Source organism: Vanellus vanellus, assembly GCF_965231255.1.
Source record: "Vanellus vanellus genome assembly, chromosome: Z".
In the NCBI taxonomy this organism is placed as follows: Eukaryota; Metazoa; Chordata; class Aves; order Charadriiformes; family Charadriidae; genus Vanellus; species Vanellus vanellus.
The window spans coordinates 16,852,747-16,873,346 of NC_138908.1; the positions used below are offsets into that span (position 1 = coordinate 16,852,747).

At 40.2% G+C, this 20,600-nt stretch overlaps 1 protein-coding gene across 1 annotated transcript; it reads right to left on the reverse strand.

Moving 5' to 3' along the window:
- Window positions 1–346: 346 nt before the first annotated feature.
- NAIP (NLR family apoptosis inhibitory protein) lies at window positions 347–20,502 on the reverse strand. The gene is made up of 15 exons (XM_082497775.1): window positions 19,239–20,502; window positions 17,088–17,670; window positions 14,853–14,952; window positions 14,308–14,389; window positions 12,864–12,915; window positions 12,256–12,375; window positions 11,623–11,722; window positions 11,248–11,323; window positions 9,371–9,428; window positions 5,372–7,492; window positions 4,125–4,292; window positions 3,059–3,220; window positions 2,859–2,945; window positions 2,005–2,169; window positions 347–1,010 (listed from the first exon to the last, which is right to left on the reverse strand). The coding sequence occupies exons 2-15, from the start codon at window positions 17,665–17,667 to the stop codon at window positions 646–648; spliced, it is 4,236 nt and encodes a 1,411-aa protein (XP_082353901.1). The 5' UTR covers window positions 17,668–17,670; window positions 19,239–20,502; the 3' UTR covers window positions 347–645.
- Window positions 20,503–20,600: the final 98 nt, after the last annotated feature.

Consider the following 20,600-nt stretch of genomic DNA (forward strand, 5'->3'; position numbering starts at 1 on the left):
AAAATCAGTTTTTAATTGAGCAAAAAGAGGAAGATGTGATCTTAACTTCCCTAAGCCACTTTGAAGGCTTTTTCTGAAGTAAATGAAGATTGGTTGCATGATGCAAAGCTTCCAAATCAGCTGCTCAGCAACTGTTCATTGCTAAAGAGGCACGACTGCTGTCTGCCTCAGCTAGTCCTATGTTAGTATCTGGCATTACATTACAAAAAGTGGCTTTTATTGCTTTTTAACGCTAGTAGAATCTGACATCCAGCATTGTTTTTAGTGCATTCCTGACCATAAAGGGTTTTATGACTCTTATTTCATAAGTGATGCATGTAATTGATTTCATTGCAAGCAAAACAGCTGATAGAAATAATTTATTTTAAGTAGGCTTTAAGCAAAATTTTACATTTTTCTTTGGAAGATATCACTTAGGTACGATCTATAACCACATTTGCAATACAAGTCAGATTTTTAGAGTTACATTAATGCTGTCTCCTATTCCTTGATCCATTCACATTAACCTAACCCTGCTGTAGTAGAGTGGCATGTTTCATCCTGGTAACAATTTTACAATTTATGTTTATTTGCAATGCATGTGTGTAGTTCATAATACAAGAAGGAAGAGAAAAAAACCCCAAACCCTAACACTTTCAAGCTTTTCTAATCTTGAAAAATTGGTGAAAGAGGCAAGACCCATTGCCAAGATAATTTTAAACTCCTAGACTGGGGATGCTGCTCCTTCATGACCTCAAACATTTTAAGGTCTTCTGCATCAAGGAGCCAACCCAACATTAGTATTGTCATAAGACCAGGCAGTTGAGAAACACACTGGACAAAAGCTGTCACTGTTGGTGCGCTGGCTTTGATCTGATGCGTGAACATACGGCTAATGTCCAGCTCTTTTAAAGCAGGCATGTTATTAAGCGTTCTGAAGAAGTTTCTCCAACCAGTTTCAGTAACGTCGTGATTTACTGACAGTGAGAGCTGTTCAAGCTTCTGGAAGCCTCCACAATTTGCAAGCTTTGCTGAAAAAAAGACCCAAGACATCCATAAGGATATAAAGATGCTCCAAACCCATATGAAACATGAATGAAAATACAATGAAGCTGAGGTATTGTACATTAAAGATAAAACAAAGTCATTGCTATTAGGTTGAAAAAAGTAGAACTTTGAACTCAATTCATTTAAGCATCAGGAGACTGATAAAATAGAGGATACTTTAGCAGGCACATTAGTGCCTAGTAGAATACAATACGAGTGTGTTTATGAGTGTTCGAATAACAACCACTCTTACAGAGTAAAGCAAATACAACACCAGCTTATGCAACCAGTTGAGGTCAGGCACCAGGCCAGCTTTGCACAGATGCACGACACTGAGTTTAACAATCATGTCTTGCATGCCTGTGTACCATCACATACGCTCTTCAGTCTGGCTTTATGGTCAGCCTACTTAAAAGATGGGACTCTTGTCATCAAGTCGCTATATATACTAAAATGTATGTCAAAAATAAAGAAAGATGATATGGCAGACTTAGCACTTGCTTACGAAAATAAGACATTTTCTGCAGCCTATATATGAGATGGTAACTACAACACTATACTAAATAAGTATTAAATTAAAGAAATATTTTAGTAATACACATTTTTAACAGTGATGGCATATAAGCTAACGAAACTAGCAATGAAGTTATGAAACTGTATGTTAAGCTAGTGGTTTTTTCCACTGATTATTTTTCTTGTAATTTACATTGCTGTGTAGAAGACAAGGGGAACTAAGAAGGTATTTCAAAAGAGGTTTCAGTAAAGTCTAGTATATAAGCAGTCTGAATACACTTTGATGAGCAAGAAATATTTTGGGCTGTGTATAGAATAAACAGGAAAAAAATATACCCATTAAAAATGCCAAAAAATTTGCAATTGTTGCAATGTATACAAACAGAAAATGAATTTATCCTGAAGCAGTATATTCTGTACTGAGAAATATTATTTCATGTTTGAAGTTCTCTCCTTTAAACTCACCTATTTCCAACAGGCTTTCATCATCCAGACATAGAGTAAGTGAGAAGCATCTGAGGTGCAGCAAGTGTAGACACTGCTGAACAATCAGTTTGGCTGCAGACTTTATTCCCTTCCCTCTAGGAAGGATGAGCTCCTCCAGGTTAAGAAGAACACCTAAATTGTATGCTGCAGAAATAAGATGACATTTCTTGTTAAGATTAAACAAGTATAAATCTTGTAATGCCAATGAGTGCCAGCAGCAGAGCCAAGTTAAAAAACATTTAAATTTAGATTCTGGGCAGTAGGTTACTACCAGCTTTCTTTCTTCAGGTACAGCCCTGCCACTGTTGTGAAGGTCGCTTCACACTGTAACACAATAGCTTGAAACGGTCATCAAGAGAAAAGTCAGAACTACTCCAGAAAGGATCTAAGAGGTCTCATGAATCCTCTAGAGATAAAAGGAATTTTCCATGTTGCCAAACTCAAGGGGCCCGCAGAAAAGAAAAATAAATTAGGGTAATGCTCCCTTCCCAAAATGCAATCTTTTTCAGCTTTTCCCTGTCCCCCATAGACATGGCTTTTGCAGGAGAACCATCTTGGCTTTCAGAGGTGCTGGACACCTCTGATTCCATAGTTTAGGACAGCCATCCATCTCACTTGGCTCATCCTTCTCAGAAGGATGTGAACACACGCCCTTCATCACAAACTGCTTTGTGAGACCTGATTTGACATTCTAGTTCTAGATACTCTCTTGTATCTCAGATGGCATTTAAGCTGTTCAAGTTATTTCTTAAGATCTACAGAAGAACCCAAAACAAAACAATTCTGTCAAATGCAAAAAATGAGATCAACCAAAAGGAAAGATAAGTACAAACCAAAGATTTCACAAGCATCCTTGTCATCAAAATATTGCCCTTCAAGATTCAACAGTTTGAGAGAGACAAAATTGGGCAGAGCAGCAGCTAGAAGGAAAGGAAAAAGTATACATTGTCATTCCTGGAACTTAAAATTAGCAGTTTCTCTCATCTATTAAGTTTTTAAAAGTGAGTTTTCTGTATTAAAAAAAAAATCCTACCTAAAGAAAGCAAATCTCCATCTCCCAAAAATGACCCAGTTAGCTTGATTTCTGTTAACTTCTTGCATGAAGAAATTGCTGCCAGAAGGGACCCAGAATCGAAGTAGCTGGAGCAGTCCAGGTGAAAAACAGAGAGGTCTTGGAAGCTCTTAATAAATTCAACTACGAAACAAAAGTGTTGCAACACTGGAGATTCATTGTGTAGTGAACAAGGTCAAAAATCAAGAAGGTTCTCCTAGGTCCACCTGTGAACTTTACTATAGAGGGAAGCATCTTCTACCACAACAAAAGCAAGGGAGACAGATAAGAAGATGAATGGGAGCAGCAGCTTGATTCCTCTGTTTACATCTTAAAATCAGATGGCCTGCGTTCTATTTTATAAGTAGAATCATGATAGATCATTCTGGCCTTAAAATGGAAGCAAGTTTTGCTGTAGATTAATTTCTGGTTTCTTTCACATGTGAAAAATACTCTAGTTTTTCATTTAGCAGGACTGAAACTTTTTGAACATCTTCCCCCTAAAGTTTTTAGTTTTAGGTACATTGTAAAACTGTATCCAACACCCACATATTGAGGGTACAGTTTAGTGAATGTTGTTGGTTTGTTACCATAGTGTACAAAAATTTGTTTTTCTAGGGGCCTTGGACTGGAAAGTAAGCTTCTTTGTGGAATAAGGCAGCTAAAACAGAAGTCACGACCTGTGCATAGACCTGTTGGAGCTGCTATGCACGTGATCTGTGCTCAGCTGCCAGTTGTGCTCCCTCTCTTCTTCTTCCCAGTGGACTGGGAGTGGTAAGAAGGGAAAATACTCACTTCAGCAAAACAAAGAGCACAGTCCTGCTCATTCCTCCATACTAAGTTATGGAGGTCAATAAAGTTACAGCACTAAAACTCAGCACCTCTTTTTTGTTGGGGTGGTAAACTCAAGGTAGAAGCTGTAGGGCAGAAGCAATGGGAAGATGACTCAGAAATCCTACATGCCTGTTAAAGGATAAATTAAAACTGCTACTGAGTACTAACAAGTTCTAGTGGAATACAGTACCTAAAGTTTTACAGTGCACCTTACCCAGCCTAGAGCTGTTTTCAAGTTTCATTCTTCTTATCAACAATTTCTTCATGTTACAGAGATTTTTGAAGCCATCGGGTATTGTATCAAATACATTGCTGTTCTCACATTGACTCACTGACAGTTCCTCCAGGTGGATGAATTTGTCCAAATTTGAAAAAAGTAGTTCTGTGATGAAGCCAGACAAACATACAATGAAACTTGGTTGACCTGATTAATCCCTCTGTTCTGACAATTTGCCAAGGTTTTTGTAGCTGAAGTTCATTATCTCACATCCTAACATCTTTGGCTTCCCTTCTCTTGACTGCTGCTTCCTATCCTCCTTATACCACTGCCTTTCCCTGCTAACCCATCCTTCGCTGAGGCTTGTGCTGCTTGCAGCCTGGGTGTACACCTGGCAGCATCCCATAAACACGCCTGCGCTGCCCAATAGTCTTCTATTTTGAAAACCCAGTGCAGATCCACTCAGATTGCCCCAAGCAGAAAATGCACATCCATCAGTGCCTGGTAGCGTGTCCTCCACGCTGCACTATCTTCTGCCAAAGTGTAGTTTTGCCTTTGTAGTGACATACACCTCTTTTAGATCAAAAACCAGTATTGAGATCATAGTCTGAAATTAGGGGCCAGGATGGAAATCTGTGAGTGCAGAATGGCTGCCTATCCCCCAAAATGCAGACTCAGTGGGTCCAGAGGAGGGCCACAAAGACGATCAGAGGGCTGGAGCGTCTCTCCTATGAGGAGAGGCTGAGAGAGTTGGGGTTGTTTGGCCTGGAGAAGCGAAGGCTCCGGGGAGACCTCACTGTGGCTTTCCAGTACCTAAAGGGGGCCTACAGGAAAGCTGGGGAGGGACATTTTACAAGGACATGTAGTGATAGGACGAGGGGGAACGGCTTTAAACTGGAAGAGGGCAGGTTTAGACTAAACATTAGGAAGAAATTTTTCACTCTGAGGGTCATGAGGCACTGGAACATGTTGCCCAGAGAAGCTGTGGATGACCCATCCACGGAAGTGTTCAAGGCCAGGTTGGATGGGGCTTTGAGCAACCTGTTCTAGTGGGAGGTGTCCCTGCCTATGGCAGGGAGGTTGGAACTTGATGATCTTCAAGGTCCCTTCCAACCTAAACTGTTCCATGATTCTATGATTATTCATGGATTTGGAGCTGCTCAGTTGTCAGGCACCAAGGCAAGAGGAAGAAAAAAGGAACTAGGGAAAAAAATTACATTCTGCCAAAATTTAGTACGCCGTACCTGGCATTTCTTTTTCGACTATCTCAAGACATTCCACAAAAGGCATCAAGAGAAGTAATTCTTGCTCTGATATGCTCAAGTTAAGATGATGCAGACTACATTTTTTAAAGTGTTCTTTGTACTGTTCAATAGCAGGTCGGATAACTTCTATAAAACCAGGACTGTTATTCAGCTGAAGTTCAATATAATCCGAAACGGAAAACAGTGTCATTAAATTCCTGAGGTCAGCTTCCTGAAAGGAACTGATGTTTCTGAATGTACATTTTAAAAGTGGTATCTTCCCTGTTGTATGTAGGAAAGGACACACGATGGAGTCTGGTAGATGTCTTTGTATTAGTGAAATGAATCTATGGTTTTCTTCTTCTTCTTTTTTCATTTTTTGTGCCATGTCCTTAAAAAGTGTAAATGCAGGAGCGTAATCCCGGTCAATTGTTGGCATCTCCAGTGAAGAATAGCAAGCACCTATTTCAGATGCATTAAATTCTTGTTTGTGCTCACTTCCTTGTACTTCAACCTGGAAACTTCTGGGTAGAGAGAGCGATTCTGGGTAATCCTGGAAAAAACGCAGCTTAGATTTTTGTGGTGATAAAAATGAACTTAATGAAATATCTTTGCCTCTTAGGAACTGAAAAATGATTGGGGCACACACAGAGACAGTATTACTCTTATAAACTACAAAAGTAGCAAAGTTCAGTAAATGATGAATGAAAACTGGAAGAAGCAGTTTTGGATCAATAAAACTTAACTGGTCAATAAACAACATTCTTATTGGTAGGTCTGAATGGTGCTGCAGATGTTCATCATTTTCTGACTGGCTTTCCAATGACTCCTTGCAGTCAATCAATTTAAATAAATAGGATATAATTTGGGGCACTGCTTTGGAAGAGAAGCTGCAAGCGTAATCCAATAAAAAATTATAGCGGCCAGCAACTTTTCTAAATGTGTTGATTTGCTGCAAGTACTGCATCCCTTGCTCCAGTTTTTCTTTTTGATCAGAAACCAGGAGCTTGCTCAGTCTTCTTCCTGCGAGAAACTCCTGGAAGAAGGGGTGAAAGAATTTATAAACTGGATGAAGCCTTTGAGCAGTAAATTTGCTCAGCAAACCCAGCCTAACAGCTTCATCTCCATCAACTCCTGCTTCAGACAGATCATACTCGGTGAAATCAAAGGATGGCTTGAAAAGACCAGTTAAGGCAAGCTCACCACATGAGGAAAACACAGCCAGTACATGTTCTCTTTCTTCACTGTATTTTAGTAAGTGATAGAGCAGATAGGCTTTAAAAATAACCTCATTGATGATTATGTTGCCCTTTGGGTGCTGTACCCAATATGCAGCAAGAGACACCATAAAAAGTGGTGTCTTTAGAACGGTCTTCATAGACTTTTCAAGCTCCAGCTGAACGAGAAGCTTCTCCACGAGGTCAATATTGTAGGAGAACAATTTCTTTAGTACATACAGAGTGCTGGACAGAGGGAACTCTGCAATGCTTAAAGTGGTGGCTGCATACTTGCGAATTTCTCTCATCCTGTTAGTACGGACAGCAACAACCAAACAATGCTGGTAGAGATGGTTCCTTTGTATAAGTTCTTCTATAGTTTGGGGCACTGAATTCACCTCACTATAGTCATCCAAAAGAAATAAGACCTGTTTTTTCAGTGGCTGAATTATGTCTCTTAGAGTTGTTTCTGTTAATGGTCCCACAAATCCTACTGACTGATTGCATATAATATCAGCTATGCTCTGATCTGATCTTGCATAAGTCAGGGAGAGATAAAATACAAACTTAAACCTGCTCAGAATGGGGCAGCAGCCTGACGCCCAAAGAAGAGCTATTTTCCTGAGCAATGCTGTTTTTCCACTTCCCGCTTCACCTTCCAGCACAATGGTAGAGTTAAGGTTCGCAAGGATTTCATGAAGAAAGAGCTGCTGTATTGGCTGATTGTTAATATCCTTTGAGACAATGGATGGGTCCCCATAGAGTAATTTCAAGTCAATAGCCAAATGGTTTGAGTTCCCAAAGGAAAACAATTTGCTGAAGCTGTTATGGTTGTAAGCCTTTGTAAGTTGTTCGGTCAAGTTCTTTGCTTCTTGAAAACACTGACTTTCAACAGGTGTCATGTCTGCAAAAAGGGTGACATTAAATAATAAAACGTAGTGAATAGCTGATTCTGTACACAAAAGTCAAATAGAGTCAGCTGTCCATTAAATTGGAGTAATAAGAACCTGAGATTTTCTAGATACTGGAAAAAATGGGTATCACATCTGGATAAACCAAGTTTCCACCCTTTCTCTTTGTCCTACTCAGTTGGCTTTGCACCCATCTAGTTTCATGTAGGGTTAGTTTGTGTGTAGCAAGTAATCAAGTGAAAAACTTGAGCTAAAAAGCTTTGCTGGAAATGACCTAGCTCTGTGTAGAGACTTGCTGGTATCTCAGTGCAGGGGTCCAGCTTTCCATGGTCTGGAAAGAATAATTAGCATACATTCAGCACTGTGTCAATAAACAACTGAATTGCCAAACTCGCCAGCAGGCTCAGAAAGTGGCGAAGACACATTCATACGGCACCATGCAGACAAAGGAGTGTTAAACTTGACCTAAACATCCTTTCTGGAGGGGTATTATCTTCCTACAGAGCCACGGAGTCTCTGCCCCAAGCTCTCTAAAGCTGTTGCTCTGCCAGGGTTTCTAAGTTCTGGTACAAAGCATCGATTCTCTATAGAACCAGCTATGTTGTCTGCACCCATAGTACAGTTTATCCATGAAGTAGATAATCCACCCCAAAATAAATGTGTGGGGGCTGTACTTTGGTATTTCTGAACAGCTGAAATAAGGTAAATGTACTTTTACGTGGATGTAATTATAGAGGTACACAGTATATGTACTGCCAAAAACACCATGGTAATCTGTTATTTCAGATGATGCAGTACCGTTTTATTCTTTGCATGTTCAGCAAAAGTACAATGAAGCCCAGAAGTGCTCATGGCTCTTCCTGCACTTCACTAAGAGATGACACCAGAGAGCTCCTTTTCTGAAGCATTTCAGACAGGACAGGGTATATTTATGCCATAGCCTGGGGAACTAGGACTTCCTGCCAGAAACAGCCCCAGTCACTTTCAGTAAAATGGAGATGTACCTGGTGGTGAATACAAAGAATGAACAAACATCTTCATCAATAAACTATCAATTATGACTTTTATTGTTCCCTTGACTGTTTCAGTACCATGAGTTTTAAAAATATTATTATGCTTCCAGAGCTCTAAAATCTGCTGTTAGTGCCTTCAAAAGTTACAGAACGGCTCCACCTGATACGTATATTCCAAATAATTTTGGCATTTCTGGGAGGCAGTAATAGCCATTTTTGGATTACCACAAAGAAATGCTTGCTGAAGAAAGCATCTGGGCATTACCACTATAGCAAATTTACTTTTGAGTTATCAACTCTGCGCTTGCACATCAGTATTGTCCTGCAGAAAAAGCATTGTGTATGAACTCTTCCCTCAGAAATCCACTCACTTGCATTGACAAAACCACTCCCTTGAAATGGCTGTAGTATTTGGAAAAAGGAAGCATCAGAAGCAAACGATAGTGGAAGGTTATCTCAACTAGTTTCTTTTTTTATCTAGAAGCATGTACTTATAACATGCAGTATGCAGCTGGTATACATTTGCAATTTTCCAAAACATGAATGAAAGAAAAGTCATACTGCATCACCACAAAATTATTTAGTTTGCTTATATGCCTCATCTGCGCAAAAGTACCTTTCGCCCGCTAAGGGATTGGTTTATATTCATAGACTACAAAAGCAAGCAGTAGCTGACAGATTCTCTACTCTTTGTTGTTGCTATATATGGACAATCCATAAATCCTAACAGTCCTTACTTCAATGAAAATCTTGCCTTTACTGAGTAAGGGCCAAATCCAGAAAACCTTTGACAACCCTCTCAAGCTAAAATGTAAATTCAACACCAGCATCCTTTCAGGTGAGCTGCACAGTACTCACCAGCTCCTGCAGAATGTGGGGTTGCTGTCTCTTCAAGATTTGCTTTATGAGGAGTTTGCTAGAACAAAAATAAATCCAGTTATACTCCCTTAAATTTTATTATTTAGTTCAAACTGAGTTGTTTTGGTACCAGCAAGCACCAGCAGGTGCAAGGGCAATTTAGAACACATGCAGTACTAGCTCTGTGCTTTTCAACACTAGCAAAATTCTTTACCCCTCCCTCTGGGGGAGCAGGACCTCAGCCGTAACGCCCCTCTATCTTTATCTTTCTCTCTCTCTTCCCTGTAAGCTTCTTCCGTAGCAGGGTTTTGCTGCCCACCTACCAAGGATACAAGGCCCAGCTCTGGTATGATGCGGATGCATCACCTTGATGCAGAGCATCGAGAGAAAACTGTGAGACAGTCTGCAGAGATGCAGGGATGGTACCGCTACGGGCAGAGGGAGTGGGGTGAGACGGGGGCTGATGGATGGAGGACTCTGCCACCTGCCAGCCCAGGAGTGAGCCCTCGCTTCCCTGAGTGGGGTGGTGGGCACATTAACGCTCATCCTTGGAGCTCATAACATCCCATCTATCTTCAGCACGACTCAGTGAATAAATAATCGCTTTGTACTTCTCAGCTGCGTGCATCCTCAAGACACCTGAACAAACCGACCCAAGAGAGGAGCAGTGCGACCTCCCACAGTAACACATCCCGCACAAAACCTCCCCAGAGAGCTTCCCACAGTCCCCCAAACTGGGACAGCTTCCCCCATCCCACCAGCCTCTCTGTGGTGGCCCCCCTACAGCTTGGCACGGTGGGATGGGGGACTTTGCTACCCACAGAGCCACGCAGCCACCCAGGTGCTGCTGTGCCAGTTACAGTTGGCCAGCAAAGGGTGATTGCTGCTAATTACTGAAAAGCTGATTGCCAGTAGCTGCCCTGCAGAGGTGCTTTCTCCACAGCTCACGTCCACACCTGCAGGCAGGCAGCCGCTGTTTGAGGATACCTGTCTGTCCTGGTTTGAGCAACATGGGACTAATTTATCTTTCAGTAATTTTACTTTTCAGTAAAGTCTCTTCTATGCTTGGGAAAACCACACTATTAGAAGACTCTAGTTTCTGAATTGGTGAAAATATTTACTTTATAGCCAGCTATGGTATGCAGGCTTCAAGGTCTCAGTGTTTCCGAGCTTGCCCAGTGCAGGGACAAGGAGGAGTGAGACCCGGGCACTTGACCCAAGCTGGCCAACAGGATTATTTCATACCATGAACATCACATTCAATATAAATCAGAAAGTTTGCTGAGGAGTCTTCCTCTTCTATGATGGCTGTGATCCTGAGAACTTCTTTCCCCAGTGCTGGACCCCTGAGCTCTTCCCTTCCTCCCGAAACCGTAGCACTCGCAGTGTCTGACATTTGCTGTCCACTGCTGGGAGTGCACAGCTTCTGACTGATAGAATGGGCTCAGTATAATCTTTGTGTATTTTATATTGGTATTGGCACCAATATTGGTTCTTTAGTGCTATAACGTTAATTATCTAATCCTACTCTGTTTATCTAATATTAAATCTGTCTATACTTCAAGTCCCACGTTTCCTTGTTTTTCCCAATTCCCTTTCCTGGGTGGGGAAGGGTCATTGGGTGAGAGGATAATTGTCTAAACGACAGTAAATTGGTGTGTGTTCCTCAAACCATAACAGTGCCACATACCCCCTACCCACTCAGTGACCGCTGAAACGCGGTGCGTTGAAAAGGCTGTCCGGGATGAAGACTGCAATAACCTGCTTGTTCTGCACACACATGCGCGCTGAGGCTCCCTGCAACTGGAACCATTACCTAAAATTGCAAAGCACGAATATTGCTTCACTAACAACAAATACTGCAGACTAGCACAAACCTGTGCAGGCTGTAGTGTCCACAGGCTCTCTGGTTGCTCTTCCAGTGACTTTCCAAGTAATTCCAAGCAGTTGGAACTAGAATGAAGTTTTCAAAAGACACAGCAGTCAGCGCAATGCATTGCTTCAATTGCTTACGTTTGGCAGAAAGGTGGAACTATTTCTACAAACATTCCCTTTGTTTGGAAACTTTTACTGAATTTCTACATTTAAACATTAATTAAGAAAAGGGTTTTCACAGAGGCACAATGTCCCACACACTCAAGAAACATAGTTATTTATATACATTTAAAGTAGTATTAAAAAACCAACAGCAAGAGTGCATGGCAACTTCCATCTCACAGCAGGAAATTGTCTTAAGATACTCTGTCACTCACTCAGGGAACCATTTTGCATGTTGTTCCATAGGATCGTCACCTTCTTCGCATTCCTGTAAGCAACGTGCACAGTTGAAGCACTGTACCTTATCGCCTTCTCCTGCAAGCAAGAAATTTTGCACCTCAAAAATGGTGGTGGACATGATTTCTTTCCTTATTAACATGTCAGCAGCATAAAAGCTGCAACAGTGCAGTTGTTTCATGAGTTTACCTCAGTGACCTCTGTCTGTTACTGTAATTGTGTGCTTTTTAAATCACAAATAATAAAAATTAAATCAAGGAAAAGAAAAAGCCACAGAACTGGGAGATGTGCCATTATTGTCCTTTTAGTGACACGAGACAAATGAATACCACAAGTGCCCAGACACGTGCTTTCTCCCTTCTAGAAACATATCCTCTTTGCAACTCTTTGCTCTGGCTTTCACCTCAGACAGGGTCATTCCATTTCGATTCCATCACTCTGGCTTTTGCAAAAGCCATTCTGATTTTGCAGCTGTATTACTCTCCTTACTGAAAGTTATAGCAATATTTTAATTAGGTAGCAGGACTATCTTGAACCTCTGTCTCACCTGCATTGGAAAGTGAACCTTTTACTTGTTCTGTGTTTATATAGTTAACAAACTTGCTTCAAACCTGTATAGAAAAACCCAGCTTTAGCAAGAGCGGTGGCTTCAACACGGGCTTCTGCTGGCCAAGTTTTAAACGAGTCTAGTCGAACTCCTTCATCCTCAAAGATGTTCAAGACAAGATCACCTTTGCAACCAAAGATACTTGGTTAGTCAGGAAAGTTTTAGCATGCCATCAGACTCTCCAAAGCAAGAACAGAACTAGATTGCAAATATCTCAGGCTTACAGCAAAGCAAAAACACAACCACAGAACTTTATTTTTTAGACAATTAGAAATGTATAGTCTTCATTTATAGTACAGATGAAAATCTATGTTTTTCTTTCAAAGCCTTCAGTTTTCATTTAGTTTTCATCTCTCTCTCACACAGGCAAATGCAAGTAAGGTAAATCTACTTAAGCAGCGTGTTTTAGACTTAGCTTCTAAAGAGAACAAATTTATACTTGCAGTAAAAATTTCAGAAATACAGAAGCAATAATCTTTCACACATGTAATCTTGCTTCAAAAAAAACCCACAGCAGCCTAGAGCAATTTTGTTAATGGTGATGTACAATAAAAATATGAAGGCATTATTTTCTAATGAAAAGTTAACAGTCAGTGTATTCTACTTTTTTACCTGTTGCAGTAGACAAACTCTCCTTGATAAAGGAAGCTGTGAAATGCCTCCCCTAAGTGGAAAATTAAAAATTAATACTTATTTCTATTATACATCCTGTTTTCATTTCACTCTTCAGCTAAACAAAGGAAATAACTATAATATATAAACAGGGCTAATACTAAGTATCAACATTTGAAATGCTTTTAGTTTGAGAGAGACCTTTCTGGAACAGAATTGACTAATGACAGGTTGTTATTAATGAGAAGAAATGGCTCTCCTCAGACAGTACCAGCTCTAAAGAAAGAAAGATAGCACTGATGCTCTTAAGATATCTGAGATGGTGTTTTCCAGGAGATACTTGCAGCCCTCTCCTCTTTCATCAGCTAATGGGGTTAGCTTCCAGGTTTTTTGTGATTTTTGAAGCATACAGGTTTTAATCATGAAATATCTTTTTTTTCTGATGAAAGCAAATCCCCCAAGCAAAGATGAAGTCATACAAGAAGAGCTGGCAGGGTAGAGTTCACCTTACCTGGCTTCAGCCATGCAGAAGCGCCTAGTTTAGCATGCTTGCCTAGAATCTTCCTTAGAATCAATAAATACATATAGATGCCATGAGGAGTTAATTCATCCATATTCCTTTGAGTAGGATAAGTACCAATTAGAGGTATGTTGCTTTTCATCAGTGGACTACCTCAGTACTGCCTAGGCAAGCAGCTTGGATGCAAACATCAAAATAAACTTACATGAAACAGTTTCCACCCAGAGTGTATAGTGTTAATTACAAATGCAATTATGCACAGCTTTTGGGTTGTTGTTTTTTTTTTTTTTAGGAGAAAGAATGTGGAAATCAGGATCAAGGCCTATCTTCAAGTCTCAGATAGCACCTCCTTGGGATCTTGTGAGACCCCACATGGAGTACTGCATCCAGCTCTGGAGTCCCCAACATAAGAAGGACATGGACCTGCTGGAATATGTCCAGAGGAGAGCCATGACGATGATCTGAGGGCTGGAGCACCTCTCCTGTGAGTAGAGGCAGAAAGAGTTGGGGCTGTTCAGCCTGGAGAAGAGAAGGCTCTGGGGAGATCTTATTGCGGCCTTCCAGTACCTAAAGGGGGCCTACAGGAGAGCTGGGGAAGGACTTTTTACTAGAGCATGTAGTGATAGGACGAGGGGGAATGGCTTTAAACTGGAAGAGGGCAGGTTCAGATTAAACATTAGGAAGAAGTTTTTCACTCTGAGGGTCATGAGGCACTGGAACAAGTTGCCCAGAGAAGCTGTGGATTCCCTGTCCCTGGAGGTGTTCAAGGCCAGGCTGGACGTGGCCTTGGGCAACCTGGTCTAGTGGGAGGTGTCCCTGCCTGTGGCAGGGGGGTTGGAACTCGATGATCTTCAAGGTCCTTTCCAACCTAATCCGTACTATGATTCTATGATAAAGGAAGATTGAAATAGATTATATGATTACCACCACTCCAACAAATCCACTGTAGGTTTCAGTGTACTTTTTAATTTCTTCACTTGATTTCTCACTTTGAAGGAATTCACACCTATAAAAAAAACCTGAAAACATTATTCCTGGAAGCAGTGTTTCAGTTATTAAAAGGTGCATACTCAGGATTTTTCCCAATAGAAAGACGATGCAACAAAGGCAAACTTTTTGCTGCTATCAGCATTGTTCTTGCAACATAGTGACTATCTGAGAGAATAATCATCTGGCTTTTGCCCAATGATAAATGCCCATGGGAGATCTCTAGAAAGTTCTAGAAAGTAGAATAAAAGAATATACATAGAATAATTATAAGGTTAAGGACAGCAGACTTATACTATTCAGTTGTCAGAAATAAAGATCTGCTGAAATCTATTGTCTGAATGGAACAACCTTGAAAACAAACATGGGGTTTTTTTTTTGCTTTTACTTCTAGCATCGTTGCTGAGGAAAAAAAGAGATATCAAACCAAATCAACCTTTTTGTGCATATGGAAATATCTCTAGGACATTCAGTCAACTTACTCAGGAAACCATTTAGCATGTTCTCGCCAAGGATCATCACCATCTTCCCAATTTCCCAGACATCCACCACATGAAAAACACTGCACTGTATCTTTCTTGCCTGCAATTAGAGAGTTACAGAGCTCAGAGGTAATCACACATTTGTGTGTTTTACCTGCTCACACTCTAGCCACGTGATTACGAGTATACCAGCACATATCATTGGTCCAAAATTTGTAGCTAAGTAAAGACTTTTTCTTAGATTATAGCAACTGAAACTAAAAAGGTTTACAAAACTGCTTAGGTTTCCATTTAATGTCGGCTGGGTCAGTCTGGGTCTAAACTTGGTACAGATCCAAGAGTAAAAACATAACATAGATCTTTCCATCAAGTAAAACTTCAGAAATATCTAAGAATTTGTACGGGTTTGATAGAATAAACTTGTCTTTTTTGTTGGCTTTTTTTTTTTTCCATTTTGCATTCTAGCAAGTCAGTTTACTTGTAAAGGCTGAGTAAACGAACAATTCTAGAAACCAACGGAATAGGATGGGAGAACTAGAATTTTTGTCCCTAAGTTAACATACTGATAGTCAGCGTAAACATAATGGAAGACAGACAGGTCAGTCAAATGCTGTAATGTTGGTATATAAAATATTCAGGGAAAATAGAGTAAACAGTGATAGAAGGAAAAGAAATATCTGATCTTAATGATATCTCAGAGCAAAATCAAACTGACCAACACAGGCCAAATTTTTTCTACAGACTGGAATTTCAGGCCTTTACTGGAATAATAGAGTTCTTGGTCCATACTATCAGTCAACCAACCAGGACGAAAAAACTAAGTATGTGATACTCAAAGAAATGAGAGAGGCACTTTGAGTAAGAACCAGAATTGCACCCAGTGACTTAGTTATCCCCCAGGTGGACTGCACAGATACCACCTTGAGATGCAAAGCAGAGATGACTTTTTTTTTTTTTTTAGAGACTATCAGGCACAATCTGTTGGGGCAGCTGGTGAGCAAGTCTGCAGGACGATGTGCATTGGTATTGAGAAATCTGCTGGGAAGAGGTCAAATTCTCATAGTGGAAGTGTCACTGTGCAACCATGATTGTAATTTACTTAGATGCAATGTCCCCCACAGAAACAGGGAACCTACTAAGGCTGTGTTAAACTTCAAAACCAGGAACTATTTAAAGGTAAGGAAGCTGAAATGGCTGACTAAATGAAATCAAACGACCAAAAAAAACCCCAAACAAAACCAAAAACCCCCAACAACTCTCTTACAGGCATTTGAGAGTTTCCTGAAAGATGTTTTACTGGAAGTGCAACACCAGTACGTGCTATTTATTAGAAAAGTCTCATGAAATGTTACAGGAAATTAGTATGACTGATAGGAAAATAATTCAGATTACAAAAATTAAGAAAGTATCATTCAAAAAGCTGAAGATTTTGAGTGAAGAAAACAGAAGGCTCAAAAGCTCTGGCAGATGAGGTGTGAAAAAGAAATCAAGCAGGATGGATAAAACCCCAAAAAGTCCAAGAGTAACAAGCTAAAGGAATCTAAACCTTCTTCCAGATAGCAGGAACAAAAAGCCAGTGAAGAGAGCTGGAAGAGCCACCTGCTAACCAGGCTGTAAAAGAACCATTCAAAGTGGACAATGTGATTCCAGAGGACTTCAAGTGATATTCTCTACAGTATTTGCACTAATATTCACTGCAGAAGAATTCAGGGAGATTCCCAGTGGGGCCACACAGCAGAAGGTGCATCCAAAATCAAAGCAATTATGCAATAGATTATGGCTGGGTGGAGGAAACATAATGCCGATCTTTAAAAAGCAGTCTGCACCTTTGGGGGAGAAGAAGAGACAACAGATCTGTAAGCCTGGCATATGTTACAGAAAAATAAGCAGAAAAAAGTATAATTATGCCACTGTACAAACCCACAATTAAACCATATCTTAAACAGTGCATGTGATTGAGGTCCTCTCAGCTCAGAAAATACTGTGTTAGAACAGGAAAAGGCGCAGAGAACAGCAGCAAGGACGATGGAAAATGTGGAACACCTTCTGCATGAGGAACAGTTGAGTTGCCTGTGTTCTTCAGCCTGGGAAAGAAAGTGTTTATGGGGGATACAATACATTACAAAAGGATGAGCAGCATGAAAAATCATGTTATACCCATTCAAGTATTGTAAGTAGACTTGCACCGTTTTATAAATCAAAACAGAAATCCCTCCAAGCACTGCTCCCAATTACCTGTAAAGAAAAACCCAGCTCTGGCAAGCGAATCGGGCTTTGTTCCCCTGGCATAGAATGGCCATCCGTCAAAGGACTGCAGCCTTGCATCCTCTGTGCTGTACTTGTAGGTGTGTTCTGCTGGATTCTTCTCAGACTTCTGAACGCGTATGTCATACTTAGAAATATTACCCACCTCTTTGCCCAGGACAAATTCACAAGTGGGACAAAATTTCTTATGCTGTTCGTATGGGGTACATCTAAGCTTTGTGGTAAATAAAACCAACCCACAGCAAAAACACTGCACACTGGATTTAACAAGTGTGTGATAAAACCCAGCAGCTGCCATTTCTGTCAAAGACCATGATGAATGGGTCGTATAGGATAAGAAGGACTTCAATCTGTTGCCTTCATTTCTCATGGTAGGGTTGTAACCCCTCTGCAGCTGTCCCCGGATTTCTTGGAATTCTGCCTCCATGCCTTCGGCAAGCTTGTGAAAATCAATGGTTGCATGTGGGAAAAGAGCTTGCATTGCAGAAGGATTCAGCTCATGTACTTCACTGTCATTCGTCTCCACCGTAGAGTCCTCTTTGGCAGACATTTTCTGCAAAACCAAGGAAGACTACCAAACTGTATTACCTGCATCTTTTAGATAACATTTAGTCAGCACTTCTGTTCCCTTAGTAACATGGTTTCTACAGGTCATAAACACTTGATTTCACCTTACTAAGAAGAGATAAGGTAACTTGACATTTGATGTAAGCAGGCATATTATAAATTTGAATAGCCAAATTGAGACTTCTGCAAACTCTGATTGACCACTGCCCTCATAACAACAACAGCAAGTATCCTGAAGCCTTTACAACCAACAGAGAGGGAAAGAAGAGACAAACAGGTGAGATTTGAGCAAGATGACACCAATCAGTGGCAGATGCTGTAGCCTGAACACCTAGAGTGGCCTCGGTAAACCAACACGCCTCTATCATCTCAATTCTTCCACCTCAAAGCCATGACTGCTGCTAGCAAACTTTTAATTTCTCCTTAAATTAGGAAAAAAATGAGGTAGTAAAACATACAATACCAAATGGAAGATGGGAAGTAGAAATGGGAAATAGATGACAAAAAAGAATCAAAGCAAGCAATTGTTTTATTGCAGTATTTTAACATTTCAATATAAGTAGTGACGAGCAGGAATTGCATGAAGAGGAACTGGGATTTCATCATCTCAAAATAAAATTCATTTGGCAATGAAATTTATTGCCAAGATAACACTGTCAACACTTCTTCCTGATAAAGTGGATTTATTAAATGTATTTACACTAGTCTTCTCAAATATAACTTATCTTGTAACAATTTTTTGTTAGTACTTAGTAGTGTTTATTAGTACTGTGGTAAGACAACCGTATTTTGCTGTGATGGTTCAGAATGCAGAAAAAATGTCTACAGTTCAACCTCATAGAGCTAAGTTCTGCTCTCCACCAGCTCCAAAGCTTTGCTTTGTTTTTTCAAATAATTGAGGGATCTAACAGATTCACAACATTTAACAAACAAATTAATCAGTTAAGAAAGTGATTCTAAATCTAGAAGCTCCAACCTGTTGTTTTTACTCTTTTTCACTGGTTATAAAAATCACATTCTCCTCTCATAGGAAAATGTGTGCTAAACAATTTAAGTGCTTTCAAATCCAAAGGCAAAAAGTGCTGCAAAAGTTGTAAAAGTCTTCAGGTTCTATTATATTTTTAAAAATTACTTTCATGAATTGCACTACGGGCACAATGGTTATTTTTCCTAAACACGGAAATGTGATTTCCATTCAAACTGGATGACTTCTAAAATAAAATCCATCTACTCTCACTCTTTCAGCCAGGAGTCTGTGCAACCCAGTAACAGCACAGAGTTAGCACTTTATGCGTTTCTTCATCCATAAGCTACATCACAATCTAGAATTAAAACTGTTCCTCATATTGCACGAGAGACCAGGATGCCATGCAAGTTCTTCAGAAGCTGCAGTTGTTATGCCAAACTAATCCCAGACATTTTTTTTACTCATATTTTAATGAATACATTTTCAGCACTTCCAGTCTTGGAAATTAGATACGACCGTTAATACAGACAGTAACTATCATTCCTGCAAGGAAAGGATGAAGTGAACAGTAAAGCAAGGGCACCCACCTTTCCAAAACCCCCTTCACACGGCAGGACTGTTCCGTTTCACTGTGCCTTTCAGCCTCAAACTTCTTGCCACAGTTGTGTCTTCAACCCCATCACAGGACGTTTTTGTCTTTTTGTCTCTTCCCTCAACACTTTATGTCCAAAACATATTGGGCAACATCTCCAGGAAGTGTAAGACTTTCTCGCAGGCCTGCCAATAGCCCCACTGATTGACTAATCTTGTGGCAGATCCGGTAAATTAAGAAAATAGAGGAAGGAGAATTAAGCAGGCTGCAGCTTCCCACAAGCAAGGGAGACCCAAGATCCAGCAAATCACCGTCAACAAGTACAGATGAAGGAAGCATTTCTTCCACGCTGCTTTACATACAAAGGCCACAGCTGAAATTCTTTACATGTCAGAGAAAACATTGCCCTGATGGCCGTTTTTCAGGACCTACTTTGAACTGCTCTTCCTTCCCGATGAGAAAGGTGGAAAAGTACAAGCGGAGTTACTACTCAGACCACAAGCAGATAATGGAGTATACGTCTAGAACTTCTACACAGCTTCTAATTCCAAGTATGTTATTTCGGTATCTAGCAAGAGAAAAAGCTAGAACACATTTGAAGTGTTTTAACAAAACCTTTTTTTCCATTAGGAAATGCTCATTGTGAAGATGAAAATATTATCAGAAAACATATATGATCAGAAAACTTATCAAGACGCTGTCACCACTATCAGAATATCCAAGATCCAGATGCTTAGGGCATTTCTTTGGCTTGGAACAGCCTACTAGACCACACCAAACCCCATTAATATGTCCTTTTTCTGCTAGTTTTAAGGACACCCTTACAGTAACAGGCACTGCAATCACCTGATAGCACAAAGGGTTTATAGGGATTGTTTGACTTGGCACAAATGAAACACAGATGCTGAAACAGTCATTTTTCTGCCAACACAGTAGAATTACTGCATTCTAGTCAGCCTGCAGGCATAAATGGTAGAATAAGCACAGGAGCTATGTTAACAATTGAAAATGTGGATATTTAAAGGACTTGAAATGAAAACTACTTGTGAAAACTGAGAAGCAGAACGTATTGTTTGCTCACGGCGAGCATGAAAAACAGTGAACTAGCTTTTTTTGCTTGTTTGTCTGCAGTTTTAAGATTCAGTGGTGAGGTTAGATTATTGTTGTTCGTCATCTGACAAAGCAGCTCACAATTTTAAAAAAATATGTCAGATACATGCAGGGTAACTTAGTCGCTGATGTATTATAAACGTCACAAGATGACGTCAGAAAACCAGATGCTTTAGACACTGCACCATGTTACATTCTCACAAGTTCACACTTTGTATAGACACTGGAAAGCAGCAAAGAGTGTTTT